The sequence below is a fragment of the Sprattus sprattus genome, assembly GCF_963457725.1.
Source record: "Sprattus sprattus genome assembly, chromosome: 4".
NCBI lineage: Eukaryota > Metazoa > Chordata > Actinopteri > Clupeiformes > Clupeidae > Sprattus > Sprattus sprattus.
In genome coordinates this window covers 28,717,634-28,739,356 of record NC_137923.1, presented here as the reverse complement: position 1 = coordinate 28,739,356, position 21,723 = coordinate 28,717,634, and the positions used below count along the sequence as shown (strand labels likewise).

Below are 21,723 nucleotides of genomic sequence, written 5' to 3'. Positions count from 1 at the left end.
GGACCTAAAGCACCCTGCAAGTAACACAATCACTGGACTGTTCTGACAGAAAAACTGTTGTTTTCATTTTGTGCTTTTAACATTTCTTTAAACCAATTGAAGTTCTGGTGCAATGCCATTCATTGTTCAATGGGAGAAGTGATTAGAAATCTGTGTCTCTCTTGATGGCTCCGTTTCACTGAAGCTATGAAATGTTCTGCATCATCATCAACAACAGTGTAACATTTCATTTAATCTATCCCCATCCCACCCCCCCAACCCACCCCCCAAAAAAGCAAGAAAAGCCCAACTTAACTGAACTGAGAGAATATTGAGGCACTGGTACATTTTCACTCTTCAATTCCCCTACAAAACTGAAGTCAGAAGAGCAAGGAAAAGGCCACCCTTCACCCCAACACTGGAGCAGATCCACCTCTGATATTTGAGGCGGATCTGGTGAATCAACTCTAGATCAGGGCCACATCCCTTTCCAGTCATTAAGCTCCTTTCAGGGGGTCTGATTCCCAACCATCATCACCACCCCCTTCAAAGAGAGCCATTCCACCAGCTGTGGCCAGAGTACTGCCTCTAGTTTGCAGGATAAACTCAGAATACTCCTTGTCCTTTACAGATTCATCTCTATCTCCATCACAGACACAGCTCAGACAGGTGCTTGGGTGGCCTTCCAATAATAGGGGCATTTATTTAGGTTATTACGGCAATGTGCCAACAATTCACTTTTTCTTTTGCTTTTGGCGCAGGGGACATGGAAGTTGATATCTCTACATTCCACAGTGCTACGTCTACTCTGTGGAAAAGGTCTGGCTTTTTTCTCCCAAACTCCAGATTTGTCATGAGGTTCTTTCCCTTCAGGGTGATCATGGGCGACAGCAAGAGCAAAGAGAAACACATTTTTTTTGTTCTGGCATCCTTATGAGCCGTTACAACATAGTACATTTTAAACAAATGTAGTTCATACAAAACACAATCAAAAAGTTAACTCACAAACATGGAAAAAAAAGAAATTCTGTATAAAAAAGGGAAAAAATTACAAAGTACAAAGTGTAATTCACTTAAAACATATTGGGTCCACTCAATAAAAACCCTTTTGCAAATTGTTCGAAAGAAATGAAAAAGAAATGAACACAAAGAAAAGATATTCTACTTTTCTCTAAGCTGGCTTGCACAGACTGCAGGGGGGGGGGAATTATCCTTCCTGGTCTTGTCCCCACACAAATATCATCCTTGCATCGCCCTCCATGTACAATGCCATCTAAGCACACATGCTTACAAGGAGTAAAACTACTTTCATTAAGTCTTATTGTCGTAACTTAAAAATTAATGTCTTGCCCTAGACAATAAGGGGAGGGTGTGCATCACCATAGTGACAGCGACAGGAAAAAAGCGTTGCCGTGGGCGATAGCCATTTCTGCCACACATGCACATCAAGTGCATGTGTCAGCACCCTACCACCCGTTTTTTACGGCCACGTGTTCTTCTTGACCTAAACCATGGATCTCTCTTATTTGGCTAAAAGTATAAAGCCAGTCCATGTAACATGTTTCGTCTGGTTAGATGACGGGTAGTCAAGCTGGTCTGGGGAAGCACTGCTCTTGGGGTGTCAGGTTCTAGATACTTCTGTGGGGGTGGGGTCTCTTCATGGGACCGTATCCAAAAGCAGTCCAAAGACCTCCTCACTTCTGTTTTACACACATCATAATGACTACCTCCAGAGGGTAGAGAAGAGAGGGGGAAGGTGTGTTTTTGTGTGTGTGTGTGTGTGTGTGTGTGTGTGCGCGTGATGTGTGCCAGTCTATCTTTCTGTCTCTGTGGATGTATAGATGCCATAACACACTTTCCTACACAGTTAAACTCCTGGCACCATCACACACACGAACATGCGCGCGCGCGCACACACACACACACACAGTCCCCACTCCTGTGTTGTTGTTTTGATAGAGGTGCTCTGATCCTCCCCTTCTCTAGAGGACACGTCTATCCTGTCTTCCGTCAGCTATTTGTTCCATTTCAAAGAGTGAAGAAAGATCAAAATGTCCTTTTCTCTGTTAGTTTCTTGTTTGTCTTTTTGCTCCTGTTAAGTAAGCAACATTTTTGTTTTAGATTTCATAAAAAAATATCAGATAAAAACTGATCCATATAGTCCATATAGTCTCTCTCAGATAGAGTCATTGTCTGCAGTGGACAACGGTCACCGATATCCCACTTGGCCATGATATGTGTGTGTGTGTGTGTGTTTATACTGTGTGTGCCAGTATGAGCACTTGCAGGTGCTCTCAATGGTCAGTGTAAATCTAGTCAGGGGTATGGTCAACATGTCAGTTTTGAACAAAAGTGTGTGAGTGTATGTGTGTTGTGTGTGTGTGTGTGCGCGCACGAGAGAGAGAGAGAGAGAGAGAGAGAGAGAGAGAGAGAGAGAGAGAGAGAGAGAGAGAGAGAGAGAGAGAGAGAGAGAGAGTGTGTGTGTGTGTGTGTGTGTGTGTACACACACTAACACACACTGGGGCAGTGTATATGCATGTCTGCTGGCTGAGATGATTGCTGTCATTAAGGCCACAGCTGTTCTCTCTCCGGAAGACAACCTGAAGACAGAAAGAGAAGAGAAGAGAGGAGAGAGGAGATGAGAGAAGTGCAGACAGGGCCAGAACAGACACCAGGTGACGACATCTCAGGCAACTAGCATGGCTAGCTTTCATATTAGAGTGCTAGTAAAACAAATTCAACTACAGCTCCAAACCAATAAAAGGTACGAGACATAAAACACACACACCTGAGAATCTCTCTCTCACACACACACACACACACACCTGAGAATCACATAAACACACACACCTGAGAATCACATGTGGTTGCCAGGGTTCTCCTCCTCTCGACGCTTCAGGCAGGCTGCCTTGGGGTTCAAGTTCCTCTCTGCACACAGAGAGAGAGAGAGAGAGAGAGAGAGAGAGAGAGAGAGAGAGAGAGAGAGAGAGAGAGAGAGAGAGAGAGAGAATGTCAGAGCACTTCATACAGGTCAGTGGAAAAGACATACAAACTGGTGACAAGGGGGCAGAGAGACAGAGAGGGATGGACAGAGAGAATCCGCAAGAAAGAAGAGATAAACAAACATCTAGCGAAGGAGAGAAAAGAGCAAGTGTGTGTGTTGCTAGGCAGCAGGGTTTGAGGGAAGAGTATGGGCTGCACTGAGCCTGGGCCAAACAGCGCAGAAAAAAAAGCAGCAAAATGGACTGCAGATCTTAGCGACCCACAAACAGACATCACTTCATCCCCAGAGACAGTGTGTCATGAATCTGTTCACTGGCTTACTGGTAAACACTGGGAGTAAAAGCAAGCAAGACTGGGCAGGCTAGGGTTGGACGATAGATAGATAGATAGATAGAGAGAGAGAGCGGGATAGATAGAGAGATAGATAGAGAGAGCGAGCGAGATAGAGAGAGAGAGCGGGATAGATAGAGAGAGAGAGAAAGGGATAGATAGAGAGATAGACAGAAAGAGAGAGAGATAGAGAGAGAGAGAGGGATAGAGAGAGAGAGAGAGAGAGATAGATAGATAGAGAGATAGACAGAGAGCTATACAGTGAAAATGGGCTGACTAAGGATAACTGGGAGCACATCTTAAGAGGATTACGGTTGAATTTGGAGGAGCATATTTTAACAGGACTGTGGTAAGTGTTGAAGTTAGGGGAGGCCATTTTGGGAAGGTTAGTTCATAGGTGACTACAATGTGGGTCATGTCCATAAGACAAAAGTATATAAGACACAGAACTATCAGAGACAACATTTAAGAAGCTTAATGGCTTCTTTCAGATTGAAGAGTTGGGCCCAATCTCAATACTTCCCCTTACCCCTTATCTTCCCCCTTACCCTTGAAATTGCGCGTTCATGTGAGAGCTAGTGGTGTCTCAATACCCAATTTGATCAAGATTAAGGGATAAGATTGAGTGCTATGTACCCCTTATTTTTAAGATTATTTGAGAGCTCACTTGAGAGCTCACTTACCTCCCAGGGCTATCCCAGAGCACATAGCGAAACCAGTTCGGGAATTTTCCAAAAAACATGGCTGCTTGAAGCGAGGAATATTTTACATGAATAAAGCTATCTACACAACTTTTTATATGTTTATAATGACTCCGTTTGATCTGAAATGTACTACACGAACGATGCATAGTATTGTAGGTCTTAACTGAAGCTTTCAAACGGTAGTTTTAGGATACAATTAGCGCGTATACCACCACTCCATTGGCTTATATGGTAACTTGCCAGCTAGATGCTACATACACTACATGTAAGTATTTTTGGCTTATAATTAATTAAAAAATGACGACAGTCTTGTTTCGTGCTCTACACAGTTGTATACATATATATTTGCAACCATGTTCTTCATTAGACTTTTTTTAAATCGCTAGTTTCATAGGTCATACAGTCACGCATGACGTACCCGAAACCGAGTGGCGTCTCATTTCATAGGGGAAAGTTTTCAGCCCTTGGCCCTTACACTTGCAAGTGCTAGGGTTAAGACAAGACAAAGACAAAGCAAAAGGGGCAAGGGGAAGAATCGAGATTCGGCCTTGGATGAACTGATCAATGGATGAACTGAGAGCTAGACATGGACAAGAAGAAGAGGATGAGGACCAGGACGAAGAAGACAAATAGAGTATCTTGAGGGGCCAAGATAAAGGACACTCATAACAGGTCAAGACAAGTGAAGAGAGAGAGAGCCACACCACCCCACCCCTTATCTTTGACCTACTGGCACTGAACCTTTTTCCCTTACAAGCAGCTGAGCGTGGCTCTGATCTGACCTGCTGCTGCTGCTACTACTGCCCCTTGCATTAGCGCCTTGGACTGGGTGACAGACACTGAAGATGGCTTAGAGCCGACACGCGTCCGTCTTCTTATGCTTCCCGACACATTTATAAGAACTAATATGCTTCACATTGTGTCTCTTTCCTTCGGCGTCTTGGACTGACCTCGGACCTGCTGCTCCAGGTTGACGATAACCTGCACGGCCTGCTGCAGGACAAGGAGCTTGGTCTGGGGCTTGTCGTTGCCGGGGCGCATCTGCATCTGACACATGCGGCCCAGCTCCTTGAAGGCCTCGTTGATGTCGCGCACGCGCAGACGCTCCCGCTGGTTGTTGGCCTGTCGGCGCTCCTTCTCGCGCTCCACCTTCACCTCCGGAGGGAGGTCCTCGTCATCCTCCTCGTTACTTTTTACAGAAGGAAGTCACACACACACACACACACACACACACACACACACACACACACACACACACACACACACACACACACACAAACATAGCACAGAGGCTCAAATTAGAGAAGCACCACACATACACACACGTGTGAATGTCATCTGTAAGGGTGAGAGACTCCCAAAGACTTTCATAGAGTGCGGCTGCACTTGCAGCATCACACACACTTTACACAAAGTCAAACCATAATATTGCACTGACTTGAATGGGCTGATCTTGTAAATGCATTGTGTGTGTACAGAGATGTGCTACACTCTGTAGGTCTAAAACACTGCACACTACATACACTCTATGTTTGAGCTTAAATATATATGAGGCAGCGTGTTGTCTGCTATGTATGAGGCAGCATGTACCTGTGTGTGTGTGTGTGTGTGTGTGTGTGTGTGTGTGTGTGTAAACTTACTCGGCTCCTGAGTCTGACTGGGTGGAGTTGCTGAGTAGAGGGAAGGCTTGAGTTCTGAAACAAGTGTGAAAAACAGAGCAGTATGACAACAAGCGTGCTATAAACACACACACACACACACACACACACACACACACACACAAACAACAGCCGCTTTTTAACCACGCGCACACAAACAAAAACCCTGCTTTTTTACTAGACACACACACATACAAACACAATCCCTGCTTTTCAACTACACACACACACACGCACACACAAACCCTGCTTTTCAATTTACACACACACCCTGGTTCTAATATACAATCTCACACACATGCCACACTTATAAGCTGCATGTACAAATTCATCCCTGCTCTTCATAAGTGCAACGCATGAAGGGCCTGGGGCTTCACTGTGTGTGTCTGTGTGTGTGTGTGTGTGTGTGTGTGTGTGTGTGTGTGTGTGTGTGTGTCTTTACATTATGAGGTATGGTTTGGATGTGTTGAGTTATTGGAGTGAGCAAGAGAGAGAGAGACAGAGGGACAGAGAGAGAGAGAAAGACAGAGAGACAGAATGAGTAGATGTTTTTTCTGAGGGATTTTTTGTCCTTTCCTTCATCTGCAAACTTCACAAACTTCTTTTTTTTTTTTTTTTTTAGAGTGAGTGAATTGGGTCTAGAAATGATGTGAGTGTGTGACTGCATGTGTGAGTGTGAGAGAGATTGTGTGTGTGTGAGAGAGAGAGAGCACGTGTCCATTTACTGTGTGTGTGTGTGTGTGTGTGTGTGTGCATATATGTGTTTACCTGGATCTGCGTGCCAGTTTGCCATCTCTCCTCTCGTCATCAGACTTGTCATTGAGGGAGGAGTTCTCATCATCCTCCTTGTCCTCGTTCTTGATGTCCAGACTGCTGGACGAGTGGCTAGAGCGCATCATACCGCCTGAAACACAAACACTATCAGGACGTGTGTGTGTGTGTGTGTGTGTGTATATAACTAGTACTAAAATCAGTTTACAATGTGTTTGGATGTAGAAACATTATGATGGGGAATATGTATGTGTGAATGTCTGAAGGTTTGTACATGTGTGTATGTGAATGTTTGTGCGTGTGTGTGTGTCTGCGTCTGTGTGTGTGTGTGTGAGAACGTTTGTCCGTGTGTGCATATGTTTGCATGTGTGCGTATGTGTGTGCGTGAATGTTTGCATGTTCGTATGTTTGTGCGTGTGTGTGTGTCTGTGTCTGTGTGTGTGTGTGTGAGAACGTTTGTCCGTGTGTGCATATGTTTGCATGTGTGCGTATGTGTGTGCGTGAATGTTTGCATGTTCGTATGTTTGTGCGTGAATGTTTGCGTTTGCGAGAGACTCACCATTAAAGCCCTCGCTCTGGGAGCCAGGGGGGCCCCCAGAGTTGTGGTGGCCATGCAGGTGGGTGCCACTTTGGGTCAGACCTGGTCCGTCATCATGGTGACTGGGCATCTGGGTAACGGGGAAGGGGCATGTTACTATGAAGAGCAATCACTTAGGAAAATTAAAGGCACCACCACTAAATCATATGTTGTGAATAGATTCATGCAAAATAGATTTAGGATTTAAAATGCAATTAAGCTGCCGCATTGTAGAGAACAAGGGGAAAAGGGGAGCATGCAGCATGTTCATAAACTTCACAGATTCTTTCGCTCTTCCGATTGGCCAAGGACAACATGCAACTCACAAATGACTCCACGCGTACAGATCAAATTTGCTCTCGCTCGCACTCATGTACACACACACACACACACACACACACACACACACACACACACACACACACACACACACACACACGATCCTCACCATGCGTCCAGCCAGGTTGAACGCCTGAGTGAGGAGGCTGGATGTGGAGGAGCCGCCGGCGTTCAGGAGGCTGGCCAGGTCGCCTGGAGTCCCCACAGCATGACCACGCAACACATTCAGTGCCTCCTCCAGACTATCCCCCACTTTATTCTAATGGAGGGGGAGAGAGGGAGGGAGAGGGAGAGAGAGGGAAGGAGAGGGAGAGAAGGAGAGGGAAGGAGAGGGAGAGAGAAACGGAGTAGGGGGGTTAAAACAGGCGTTTATTAAATCAATATTCAAACCGTTCCATTACCACACATAATGCATGAAGACATCCAACATAGGCTCTTACCTGCAGGTTGCCCTCAAAGCTGGGAGATGGAGCCGCCTGGGCCGAGGACCTCGACCACTGAGAGGCTGCACAGTGAAAGAGAGAGCGTGAGGGAGAGCATGAGAGAGAGCATGAAGGAGAGCGTGAGAGAGATTGAGAGACAGAGAGAGCGAGACAGAGACAGAAACAAAGACAGACATACAAGAATTACACATTGGAAGGAGCAAATTGATGCAGTATCCTTGTATTTTTTCCCCCACTCATTAAAGTACGGAAGGTCATGATCACTTTTGGACAGTAGATGGCGCTGCAGAACTACAGCAGCCAACACCAGCATCTGACTGAGATCACAGAGAGACTTAAAAGCTTGTGTGGTGATGGTGTGAGTTAACACTGTGACCTCAATCTCACACACATGCAAACGCGCGCCCACACACAACCGGATGGACACACACTCACACACACACACACACACACACACACACACACACACACACACACACACACACACACACCTGAGATGGCTTGAGGAGAGCCCACTGGGGTGGATGGGGTTGAGGGGAAACTGGCGCCGCCGCCGTTGGTCTCTGATGGATAAATCTGTACGCAGAGAAGAGGAGAGCAGGAGAGAAGAGGAGAGGAGGAAGAGATTAGCCCAAATCTTTTTTGGCCATTAATAAAATGTCTCTCACACACTCATACACAAACACACTTGGCCCATCAACAAGTCACACACGCTGTGGATGTGTGTCAATCTAAGAGTATATACAGAGCTGGAGCAGACAGAGCTGACCTATAATGCTATTTAGAGACCTGCTGGAATAGATGTCTGAACGCATTAGCCACACACACACACACACACACACACACACACACACACACACAAGTGAGCCAAACTCACCGATGCCAGCGCCTTCCCAATCTCATCACCTGAGCTCCCTGGAGCAGAACCTCTGTTGTTAGCTAAGAAAAAGAAAGAAAGAAAGATACAAAAACAAAAAGAGAGGGACAGAGAGAGAGATGAAGAGAGAGAGAACAGGAGAGGAAGAGAAATACAAAAGACACAAAAGGTATTTAATGATAGATTTATTTTCTCTTTCTTCTGTTCTAAGAGATAAAGCTCTATCCTTAAATACAACCTCTGAATACAACTACAAACATGAGGGTAGACGATGTAGTGCAATAAAAACTACATTACCCATAATGCCATCTGCTCCATTGGTCACCCCATAGGGTGAGGGGCCAGAGTGGTAGCCATTCATGTCCCCGCCCTGCAGTGGGTAGTTCTGAGGGGAGATGGGTAGAGGCTGCCTCTTCTGCTGAGAGAGCAAATGTACAATAAATAAATATGATAAATAAATAAATCTACACCTCAGTGCCATGTGTATACACACACACACACACACACCAACCAGAAATACAAACCAACATCATGCCTGCATCAACATACAGCCGCGGAAAAAATTAAGAGACCACTTCAAAATTATCAGTTTCTCTGGTTTTACTATTTATTGGTATGTGTTAAAGTAAAATGTACATTTTTGTTTTATTCTATAACCTACTGCCAACATTCCTACCAAATTTCAAATAAAAATATTGTCACTTAGATCATTTATTTGCAGAAAAATGACAATTGGTCAAAATAGCAAAAAAGATGCAGTGTCTTCAGATCTCGAATAATGCAAAGAAAACAAGCTCATATTCATTTTTAAACTACACAATACGTTTTCCCGGAAGAAAAACTTGCTTCCTTTTGCTCTGACAATGTTCCCCAACTCTGAGAAGTGTTTTTTCCAGCAGGGCAATGCTCCATGCCAGTAAAGGTGTGGATGGAGTATCACCAGATCAGGACCCTGTCATGGCCAGCCCAATTTCGAGACCTGAATCCCATAAAAAAAACTCTGAAATGTGATCAAGAGGAAGATGGATGGTCACAAGCCATGAAAAGAAGCCGAGCTGCTTGAATTCTTGCGCCAGGAGTAGCATAAAGTCACCCAACGGCAATGTGAAAGACTGGTGGAGAGCATGCCAAGACACATGAAAGTTGTGATTTTAAATCAAGGTTATTCCACCAAATATTGATTTCTGAACTCTTCCTAAGTTAAAGCATTAGTATTGTGTAGTTTAAAAATGAATATGAGCTTGTTTTCTTTGCATTATTCGATTTCTGAAGACACTGCATCTTTTTTGCTATTTTGACCAATTGTCATTTTTCTGCAAATAAATGATCTAAATGACAATATTTTTATTTGAAATTTGGTAGGAATGTTGCCAGTAGGTTATAGAATAAAACTAAAATGTACATTTTACTTTAACACATACCAATAAATAGTAAAACCAGAGAAACTGATAATTTTGAAGTGGTCTCTTAATTTTTTCCGCGGCTGTATATACACACAGAGAACAGTACAAATCAGCACCAAATCAGCATACACACACACACACTTAGCACGTACCCAAACACAAAAAAAAATACAAATAAACATTCCCAGTACGCACATACACAGGCATCTCACACACACATGAAGACACACAAATGTTGTGCATGCAGATAGCAATAGGATTAGGGTTAGCAATGGAGTGGGGAGGGATTAGAGCTGTTGTGTGGAGAGAGAGATAGATAGAGATAGAGAGGGAAAGAAAGAGAGGTCAGTGGCTGGCTTTAGACTGAGAGGTCAAGGGTTGAGGTTTTAGAGTAGGTCACAGACAGCCATAATTACTTCAGTTATACAGTCTAAAGCCACACACTCACATACATACACTCACACAAATAAACACACGCACGCACACACACACACACACACTCACATAATGTACATATATGCACAGACACACGCACGCACACACACACACACACACACACACACTTTAAGGACAGGACAGACATGCAAAAAAATATATATTTTAAAGAGACTGAGGTAACCAAACACACACACACACGGAGCTGAGCACACTTTGGCACACTAACATGTACAAACATGGTGGAGGGCTGTTTTTCAAAAATCATACACACTTACTCACTCTTGATCTCTCTCTCACACACACACACACACACACACACACACAACACGGTGCTTACCAGTCTGTCCTGTGGGTTGGCGGCATTGAAGGGGGCTTGCTGTGCGATGTGGGGGGAGTTCTGAAGGATGCCAGGGTACCCGGGCTGACCCCATGAGTCCACCATACCCTCTGCCAAAACACACACACACGCACAAAGGGGGTCAGTACCAACCAACTCACACACAATCCCTCTCTCTCCATTACAACATGCACGCGCAAACATAAAGTGACAAATTCATGGTATAACACAAACACATTCGTTCTCACACGCACCGAGCTTAAACTGATCCATACATTAAATCTATCTGCCTCACTAAATCTCTCACACGAACACACACACAGCAGGTATTGAGCCCTGTGGAGAGCAGACCTGATGTCAACTGTGGGACTGCTTTGAAGTGAAGTGAAAGTCCTCTCTATGGCAGAGGTGGTGTAGACACACACACTCTGAAATTCACCTCTGCATTTAACCCATCCAGGGAAGTGACACACACAGTGAAGTGAGGTTACACACTAACCCGGAGCAGTGAGCTGCCATTGGCGGCGCCCGGGGAGCAGTGATCGGGGTTAGGTGCCTTCCTCAAGGGCACTTCAGCAATGGATGTGGGCATGGGAGAGCAGTGGTCTACCACTTCCCCCGCCCACATTTTTCCTACTGGTCGGGGATGGAACCGGTCACCCTACGGTTTCCGGCCTGAAACCCTAACCAGTAGGCCACGGCCTTAAAGTCAACCTGACTGTCAGGGAACCGTGAAACAGCTTTCCACTCTCGCAGACACACACTGCAACCCTGAACGTATATGGGCATCACCTGGAGGAGATGTATCTTAAAACGCAAATGGCCCAATCATTTGGACCAGACATTAAACTGACTTTACCCTGCCAGCTCCCTGGTGCTAAGTCTGTGTAATGTCCAATTGAGCCCACGTGTGAATAGAGCAAGTCATTGTCCAAAACAAATGATACAGACCTGCAGTCACTGTTTTTCGTTTGCTTGAACTTCAATACAAAGCCCAACCACCTAGCTAGCTACCTAGCACAACCACCTAGCTAGCTACCTAGCACAACCACCTATCTAGCTACCTAGAAAAAACACATAGCTAGCTACCTAGCACAACCACCTAGCTAGCTACCTAGCACAACCAACTAGCTAGCTACCAGGCACAACCACCTAGCTCGCGACTTATCACAAATGCCTAGCTAGATACCTGGCCAAAATCAGCTAGCTACCTAGCCATCACTAGCTTCCTAGCTTAACTGGACAGCTACAGTTCCTCACAAATTCAGAAGAGAAATATAGTTGTTCATGATAGTTAGCCTGGTAGCTAGGGAGTAAGTTGTTTGTATTGGGCTACCAAAGAAAAAGATTCATAATTGCAAACTTGCACCTATTTTTATCCTGAACATGTGCCAAGAACATATTTTGCCAACAACCGGAGCATTTCTAGGTATCAAAGATATTGGGGGCTTGCGCGCGGCAATTTTCTTGGCGTGCCCATTTGAAATAAATCTTAATTATCAAATGATAAATATTGTATATTGGGCTGAAATGGAAGGCACCCATTGCATTCACTATAATCATGTCACATTAGTATTCACTAGCATTAACTGATTATAAACAACAACATTCTATAGGTAGGGATTGATATTATTGTTTCGAAATACTAGAGATATATATTAATGCAAAGAATAGAGATGTCGATAGTTATTTCACTCCTTGCATCATTTACTTTGAGCTAAACTCCATGGCTATAATCCTGGCTGTCGTTGAAGAGACGTTACTAGGCAGAAACAAATACATTGTAACGCTGGTTGCACAGGTTATGCAGACGCAGACCACTACCATTTACTGACACACACATTGTTCAAATCATACGCTGGACGCTGTATTAGTATTCCTGCATGGGTTTAGTTAATGATCAGGCTATAATAAGACCACATTGGCTAGGGCCTATATAATCGCTGACAACTGGGACAATTTCATGGTGGTTGGTGTAAACCAGGACATTTTAGCGTCCCGACAGGTTTTTGTCGGGACGCGGGACACGCAACTCAAAACCGGGGAAAACCGGGACGTCTGGTCACCCTAACCTGGTAGTCAGTCATTGTAGTAAGCTTACAAACCAGCTTTCCCCGAGGTAAATAATGTCTAGCTTTCTTGTTTTAGTTTTTCAACCGAGTAACCACAAGCTTGCAACCAGCGACAATGGTCTCTCTCACTCCGGTGTCATTGTACGGTAAACCAAACAGAGTAGCCTACTTCCAGTAGGTGAGAACGTGTCATGAGACAGATAATGTCCAATCATGTGCTATGTGTGAAAGGGCACCTCTTAACGGATTGCATATGACAACAGCTATGAGAGATTGAGAGGACAGAGACAAAAAAAGGGAAAAGAGTGAGGGGGGATTTGGTCCTCTCACAGTAAACACTCAACACTGCATCCAACATGCTCTTGCTTCGACCTGGTTTGTCCCTTTTCTACGAACATGAAGCAACATGACTGGACAGTCGATCAGGACGTGGGTCCACTCTCTGAGTTTGGGGCTAAAACCTTGTTGACTAGCACTGCCAGACTGAAAGCTGCAAGCTCATTTCCTGCTAATGGACATTACTCTAAGACAGTGGTTCAGTGAAAAAGAAGGTTGAAAAAAACCTTCTGTGTATGTGTGTATGTGTGTATGTGTGTGTGTGTGTGTGTGTGCATGCCTTACCGTTCAGGTAGTACTGTGATGGGTAGACATGGCCTGGTTTGGAGGGAGGGTAGCCTGCTCCATCAGAACTGTACTCCTCTCCTGAGGCGGGGTACACCTGCAGCACAAACAAAGCGATAAGCATCAGCTCGCCCGTTTCAGGTCAAAGGTTATGTAGCTCCAATCAGAAGCTTTCAGCATCAACACTCACACACACGTTTAGATCGATTGGGCCTTGAGCAACCCCAGCAGTTAATATCCACCCATGGCTACAGGCACCACAGACTCATTCAAACATTCAGAATCAAGGTGTGGTGTGTGTGTGTGTGTGTGTGTGTGTGTGTGTGTGTGTGATGTAAAGTACATGGTATGTTAGACATGAAAAGTGCACCTAGATTCACTCAGTAAGGTGACGGCCTGCCCAAATCAGCGTGTGTTCGTGTATCATGTATTATCAGTTACATGTGAAAAACAGGAATCGTATACCAGCTTGGTAGGAAACAGTGTTAGGACATAGCTATGCCTATAGGGCTGAAACTTTCACACACACACACACACACACACACACACACACACACAAACACACAAACACACACAGGGCATAGCTAGACAAACACACACTTCCAACTGGTTCATCTCACTCTTCCTCCACCTCTCATTTACGATTTTTGTGTTAAGATTTCAGCATAAGGGGGGGGGGAAGAGATATATATTATGAAAAGAAACATAAAGAAGGTGAACACAGATAGCAGAAGAGGAGACCAAGAGGAGGTGCAGCTAAAAACAGACAGAGAGAAAGATAGGAAAGGAGACAGGAAGTGAGAAAGAGAGAGTGCAGGGGGAGGGAGAGAGAGAAAGACAAGAGAGAAAGGGAAAGAACGAGAGAGAAACAAGAGGTAAAGACAGAAAATGAGAGAGAAAGAGAAGTCATGCGATACGAGAGAGAGAGAAGTAGAGAGGAGGGAAGAGAACGAGAGAAAGAAACATGGAGAGATGGACAGAGAGAGGGAGAGAAATACACTCCTAATTACAGAGCCATCTGCCCCTTCTTGGAACCCCGCCAACTCCACAGGCAGCTGGGTGAGAGGGATGGGGGAGGGGGGAGTGAGTGAGAGAGAGAGAGAGATGGAGGGAGGGAGGGAGGGAGGGAGGGAGGGAGAGAAAGAAAGAGAGAGGGTGGGTGAGTGGTAGAAACAGTAAGGGAGAGAAGGATAGAAAGAGGGGGTGTAAAGAGAGGTAGAATAAGTGCAGAGGAAAGAGAAAAGAGCAAGAGAAGAGAAGAGAAAGAGTGACAGCAAGTTGGATGGAGTGTGAGACAGTGGAGAGGTAACGGATGGAGAGACAGAGAGAGAGAGAGAGAGAGAAGACAGGATGAGAAAAGACGAGAAACACAGCGAGCGGTGTCACAAGCCACTATCAGCCCTGAAGGAGGGGAGGGGAAGGGAGTGTGTGTGTGAGTATGTGTGCTGATGATGATATTTATGTGTGTGTGTGTGTGTGTGTGTGTGTGTGTGTGTGTGTGTATGTGTGTGTGTGTATGTGTGTGTGTGTATGTATGTGTGTTTGGGGGTGAGGGGTTCGTTTTACGGCAGGGAGCTCATGACAAACTTTAGCACCAGGCATTTGAGTTTTATTTTATTTATATATTTAACCTTAATGACTGCAGGATGTCTGACATCCTCTTTCAGCCACATCTGGTTAGGAGCGACACAGGGAAGAGAAAGACCAGTAGGAGAGGAAGAAAGAAAAGAGAGGGAAGACAAAATGGCTGCCTGTTTTCTTCTCTTTAACCCTTTGAGGAGTGATTTCTTTTCACAATGCTGTGGCCTGGAGAGGGAGTTTTCCCCCTTTTCCTTCTAGAATTCCATGCTAACGTTCTAGAGTTTCAACGTTAGGTTTGGAAAATGCTCAAATCTTTCCACGCCCACCCCCCCCCCCCCCCCGGTCAGTATTCCACACCTGAGGCTCTTTATTGGAGTGGCTGTCAGGGGCATAATCAGGACAAAGACACCTTAATGAATTCACTTCTAATGTGTGTGGCACCTCCTTGTCATCTAATTCTCATTCATGTCTTCATGTGTGTGTGTGTGTGTGTGTGTGTCTCTCTCTGTCTAAAGGGGTGAGTGAGTGAATGTATAGTGGACTCATGAAACAAACTAGGTTGATGAAGATGGGGGGGCTGGCATGCCCCCTCTTAATCTCGATTCACTCCCGCCCGCGCTCTCTCTCTCACACACACACACACACACACACACACACACACACACACACCACACTCAGCCGTTCTGACTGTCTTATTCTCACTACAGCTCTAATAGGCAACAGGACTGGTCTCTGAGGACAGTCAGAAGCACCAACTCACCACTGAAGAGGGCAGTCCAGGCACCTTCCTCTTCTTGGGCTGCGTGTCTGCAAAAGAAAAGAAATAAAGATGGTCACGGAACTGATCCAAATCACTGATTATACGGCTCCTCAGAAGGTTGCAGAAAGTGCCATTGAAATGAATTGGCCGTCCCAACATCCGGAGGACCGATATTTCTTGATAATGATTGCTGAAAATGAATAATGACCGCTGCCATTGGCTTCTGATTCACATCTTTCATATCAGTCTAAGTCACAATGAAATTCCAGTCAGTAAGCTACAATCATGCTGATGGCATCATATCAATAACATAGGAAAATCTGATTGGTCAGTGGTGCTGATCAAATGGTGTTGATCAGTGTTCTCAGCATGCCAAGATTCATCTGGCCAACATCGGTACTTCACTCGTCTGCAGTATGCCACACGGAGCCTGTGTGTGTGTGCGTGTGCGTGTGCGTGTGCGTGTGCGCATGCGTGTGTGAGCATGTGGTTACCGATGGGTTCGTCAGCGGGTCGTCTGCGAGGATAGCCCTGGTAGAATGCAGAGTCTGACTTCAGTCCAGGAGGGGGGTGAGTGTCTGCAGCGGACATGGGCATGTCCCCGGACATCAACGCAGCCTGGGGGGGCAGAAAGGTAGAGATTAATACCTCATTTTCTTTTTAGAGCTTTTGTGATTGTGTGAATATGTGTGAGTGTGTGTGTGTGTGTGTGTGTGTGTGTGTGTGTGTGTGTGTGTGTGTGTGTGTGTGTGAGTGTGTTGGTCTTTACCTGCATGCCGAATGGATATCTCTCTTTTCCTGAAACAGAGATGAAAAATAGTATAGTTAGAAATTAACTAAACCAAGATTTCCAAACATCAGATGATATTTATAGATATTTTGTATTTCACTACAAGGTTATGATTTTTAATAGACATCCATAGTCCATCAGAAAGCATCTCTATCATTCTCAATATCTAACGATTTCAGTCAGATATGGACTGGATGACTGTTAAGCAGCCTTCTGCAGCACGTTATTTGAAAAATCCAGTCATGGGTACATTTGATTACTGGAAAGCCTCTTCTAGTACAGCCAACGTATCCATTTATCAGTGAGGTCATGGATGTGTGTGTTGTAGGCACTCTGCTCTTCCTCTCTTTAGTGCTCTTCCTCTCTCTAGTACTCTTCCTCTCTCTAGTGCTCTTCCTCTCTTTAGTGCTCCTCTCTCTAGTGCTCCTACTCTCTCTAGTGCTCTTCCTCTCTCCAGTGCTCTTCCTCTCTCCAGTGCTCTTCCTCTCTCCAGTGCTCTTCCTCTCTCCAGTGCTCTTCCTCTCTCTAGTGCTCTTCCTCTCTCTAGTACTATTCCTCTATTAAGTACTCTTCCTCTCTTTAGTACTCTTCCTCTCTCCAGTGCTCTTCCTCTCTCTAGTACTCTTCCTCTCTCTAGTGCTCTTCCTCTCTTTAGTACTCTTCCTCTCTCTAGTACTCTTCCTCTCTCCAGTGCTCTTCCTCTCTCTAGTGCTCTTCCTCTCTCTAGTGCTCTTCCACTCTTTAGTGCTCTTCCGCTCTTCAATCTGACCGCCGTCTCTGAATCGCGGATATCTAAGTCACGTCTCTAAAACTTTCCATTGATCAGTGTTCCTCAGGCCAGAGGACCCGGCTGAGGGCTCTTTCTTCACCCACCCAGCCATCCACCCACCCACCCATACACCCACCTGAGCAGTAACCTCTGAAGGAAGGACACACACTAATCAATGGCCACAGTCAATTCCAATCAAATCAATGCTATTGATTGTTGAGGTTGCTAAGGAACAGTGGCGTTTCATTAGGAGGCCACTGTATTTACTGCAGTAAATATGTTAGGCTGTGTGTGTGTGTAAATGCTACTGGGACCATCTTGCCTCTTCCATAAACATGCTAATGCCTTATGACCTCAATGCCAACAAGGCGTGACAGTGCATCACTATACACACAGATTCTCTCTTACTAATTCATGTTATCCCCCCCCCCCCCACACACACAGCAGTTTGATTTATTCTCCTTTAAACGAAGCTAGACTGACTATGTTTGGCTGAGCTCCACCGAACCAAAAGAAACCCAGCCCTCCATCCATTCCTTTCTCTCACTCAGTTTGTGTGTGTGTGTGTGTGTGTGTGTATCTTGTATGGGTGTTTTTGTGTGTCCATGTTTACGACCTTAGCCAACACAGACAAACAACAAATTGGTCCATTACGGCCCAGAGCCCATTAAAGCACCCCCCACCCCAACCCTCGCACCAACCCCCCACCCGACCCCTGTGCCCCCGACCCCCTAGTTAATCCCGGTGGGGGGTTGGGGGTAGATCCCCAACGTGCCCCCCCACCCCATCAGGACGCGTGGGAAGGGGGGTTGGGAATGAGTGTGTGTGTGTGTGTGTCTGTAAGTGTGGGGTGGTGGGGTGGGGGTAAGACTAAGCTGGGGGATCAGAGGAGTGTCAGCACATGCAGATAGCACTGCTCCTGTCCACACACACACACACGAGGTGCATCCACTGTTCTTATACACCACACAATAACAACATTCACCCACACAAACACAGGATATACACACACACACACACACACACACACACACACACACAGGATACAAGTAGGATATATACACTGTTCCCATACACAATACAATGGAAAACACAGGAGATAGTGCTTCCCCTGTTCAGCCCACATAAGCACACACACACACAGAAGTGTGAGTCTGGCAGTGAGAAGAGGAGGAGAAACACACCTCCAATTCCAGGAGTCACAAATGGCTGGAGGATCCCCTCATGCTCACCATAGGCTGCTTCAGGGTACACCTGCGGAGAAGAGGAGGGGGGGGGGGGGGGGGGGTTTGGAGACCGTGAGAAAGGCATAATAAAGCATGGACACAGAGACTACACATACACAACGACTACAAACTGACCAAACACCCAGGCTACAACACCGGTGACTGTGTGTGTGTGTGTGTGTGTTTGTGATAGAGAGTCAAAGAGTAAACATTAAAAGCCTTTGGCATAAACCCATGTCTCCTCCAACCTTCACCGAGTGACCGGCTAACCTACATCTCCAGACCTACCTGCACACACCCACACACACACACGCACGCACACACACACGAGCGGCTTAATGCCGATTCACTCCATGTGACTCATTTACCAGACAGATTACCTCAAGAGGATCTGCCAACAACCCCCCACGTATGCACGCAAACACACACATACGCGTGCGCACACACACGCATGCACGCGCACACACAAACACACATGCACACGCACATGCTATAACAGGTGAGCACACCTCTGTCTCCCAGGCCAGGTTTCATCACTCACTTCTAACACGATCTTTTAAGCCCCACTTGAACGAACAAGTGGTGTCAGACTGGGCAGAAAACCATGCAGAAGATTATGGGATGCTTCTTAGATCTGGGTTATCTGTTCTCCATGCACGCCCAGTCCCCAGCGCTCACATTACCAAAATCAACGCTGGACCAGTTTCACTGTCAGTGGGTTTCTAATGTGCTTCTAACTCATTGGTTGCATAGTTATGATAAGGGCGCCAATTAAGTTTAACCTCAAATCACATTAGGGTCCAGTTTGGCACTGCTGACATAATTAGCAAACCAAAGTTGCAGTAGGTAACAGTCAGAACATCACGATACTTAAAAAAGTAATATCAATGCTTTGTGTGTGTGTGTGTGTTGTGCCCTATTGGGGGGGGCAGTAGAGACTAATCCATGCCTAGTTGAGTTGTTATGTGTGTGTGTGTGTGTGTGTGTGTGTGTGTGTGTGTGTGTGTGTGTGTGTGTTTTGAGGTCTGTCCCTTACCCGAGCTGGATGAAAGGAGGTACTGCCCTGCTCTCCAGCAGTCCAGGTGCTGGATCCAGTCCGCTCCTCCGGACCTGAGAGAGCGAGAGAGAAAAGATGTGAAGAACAAATGAACATCAAGTGGACCGTTGAGCTCCAGCCTACAGATGGGGCCAGGGCCAGGGCAAGTACCAGGGCCAGTACCAGGGCCCGCCTTGAAGGAAGACAGATCTACAGATTGAATGATGCCTTTTAGGGAGCGCTCAGGGAAGAGAACCTCCTAGAGGGAACCATTGTCTCTTTCACACGGTCTATTAGGAACCATTCTCCCTGATCAGCTACCTGGTGGGAACCCTTCCCTCCACCGAGAGTGGCTGGTAGAAACCATTCTCCCTGATCTGCTACCTGGTAGGAACCATTTTCCCTGCCAGGCTGCCCAGTAGGAGCTATTCTCCCTGTCATCTCTGGTATGCGAGGTGGCTCTGATGTCCGAGGATCTGCCAACAGGTTTTCCACTAGGACAGAGTGCCAAAGCTACATGCTGCCACTTCCACAGCAGTTCAGGAAAGATAGAGTGTGTGTGTGTGTGTGTATATATATATATATATATATATGTGTGTGCGTGTACATGCCAGCGAATTCCAGTGCAGGATTCTCTGACAGGTTATGCGTCCCATGAGATCGGAGGCACGTCACTCCCTATAAACTGATATGACAGCTTCTCAGCCAGCAGACTCACATACGCAACTACCGATCACAACCTACACAAGGGGGTCTGTGTGTGTGTGTGTGTTTCCACTGACGCCCAGCTCTCTTACTGACTGATTGAAGGAAGGAAAGGATCCATATTGTACATGCAAAAGCATGATTTGGCCAGTGGAAACAAACACACACTATGATGCTAGTGTTGGAGAGCTCACACAGGTGTTTAGGTATCTGATTGGGTTTTAATGATCTTCTGCCACTCCGCCAATGCCATGACTGGTGGCCCAAACCACACAGCTGACACTGGAGCACAGCCAGAACCACTTCAGAACCAGGCCAGACCTGGAACCTGCTGGTCTGGGGACTGCAAATGTGTGCGTGTGTGAGACCACACCCTGATCGTGCTCTTCTGGGGAGTGCAAAGGGGTGTGTGTGTGTGTGCACACCCCGAATGTGCTGGGGTGGACTGATTTAAAATTATACTGCAAATAGAAATACATGGGTATAGTCCTTCATTTCTTCACAAACTGACGTGTGTGTGTGTGTGTGTGTGTTTGTTTATGTGGGGGGGGGGGGGGGGAGGAGTTCCCCTGTGTACTTTTTAGGGTGAGCTCCACGAGTGGGGTGGGGGCTATCTGGTGGTCAAATCCTCAGTCTGATCGTGTGTGTGTGTGTGTTTGAATCTCAGTGGACACTCCCGGCGGAAACCCTCCTGCCCTACGCCTGGTCACAGTTCAGTGGTGTGTGGAAGCTAACCGCTGCTGCCGCTGCCGCTCGATGCCAACTGTAAACTCGCACCAACCCATATTTGGCACGCTTCCCTGTCGCCGTGGCGACAGGCGGTGCGCATCCTCATATGGTATGCGAGGTGCTGTGGCATGTCTGACAATACAAATTAATTTAGCGCAGGAGAGCGACTGCGAGAATTTTAAAGATTGATGGAGCAGAAATTTCTAGAAGCTTCCGTCTTCCACACACACACACACACACACACACACACACACACACACACACCCCTCTCTCGTTTTATGCTACCCAGCATCTGTGGAGAGAAGAGGCTTAATTGCGTGCTGATTTGCATAATTGTGCATATTAATGAGTTCCATCCTTATGAATATTCATACTTTTATGTTTTGTTGTCTAATTAAAAAAGGGGGGAGGGGGGGTCATAGTGAAGACAGCATCATGAAGCAGGAGAGAGAGAGAGAGAGAGAGAGAGAGAGAGAGAGAAAAGAGGGCAGAGGGAGAGAAAGAGAAAGAGAGAGAGAGAGAGAAGAGGGCAGAGACAGAATCTGAGAGCGAGAGAGACAGAGGGAGAGAAAAGA

The 21,723-nt window shown here is 46.1% G+C and overlaps 1 protein-coding gene across 3 annotated transcripts in view; it reads right to left on the bottom strand.

The window, feature by feature from the left end:
- Positions 1-265: 265 nt before the first annotated feature.
- The window catches only part of LOC308364026 (transcription factor E2-alpha-like), a 34,550-nt gene continuing 13,092 nt past the window's right edge, over positions 266-21,723 (bottom strand). Inside the window, exons 4-21 of one of the 3 annotated variants that reach the window (XM_080836966.1) lie at positions 19,715-19,788; positions 18,637-18,706; positions 16,663-16,691; positions 16,388-16,511; positions 15,894-15,940; positions 13,553-13,649; positions 10,860-10,969; positions 8,979-9,099; positions 8,682-8,743; positions 8,296-8,380; positions 7,802-7,866; positions 7,471-7,620; positions 7,005-7,113; positions 6,443-6,578; positions 5,657-5,710; positions 4,967-5,205; positions 2,830-2,907; positions 266-2,579 (exon numbers count right to left, since the gene is read on the bottom strand). In XM_080836966.1, coding sequence (XP_080693092.1) covers positions 2,837-2,907; positions 4,967-5,205; positions 5,657-5,710; positions 6,443-6,578; positions 7,005-7,113; positions 7,471-7,620; positions 7,802-7,866; positions 8,296-8,380; positions 8,682-8,743; positions 8,979-9,099; positions 10,860-10,969; positions 13,553-13,649; positions 15,894-15,940; positions 16,388-16,511; positions 16,663-16,691; positions 18,637-18,706; positions 19,715-19,788 — 1,643 coding nt within the window. In that variant the 3' untranslated portion in view covers positions 266-2,579; positions 2,830-2,836. The remainder of the gene's footprint in view (positions 2,580-2,829; positions 2,908-4,966; positions 5,206-5,656; positions 5,711-6,442; positions 6,579-7,004; positions 7,114-7,470; positions 7,621-7,801; positions 7,867-8,295; positions 8,381-8,681; positions 8,744-8,978; positions 9,100-10,859; positions 10,970-13,552; positions 13,650-15,893; positions 15,941-16,387; positions 16,512-16,662; positions 16,692-18,636; positions 18,707-19,714; positions 19,789-21,723) is intronic. The other 2 variants (XM_080836967.1, XM_080836968.1) reach the window with 2 other exon arrangements.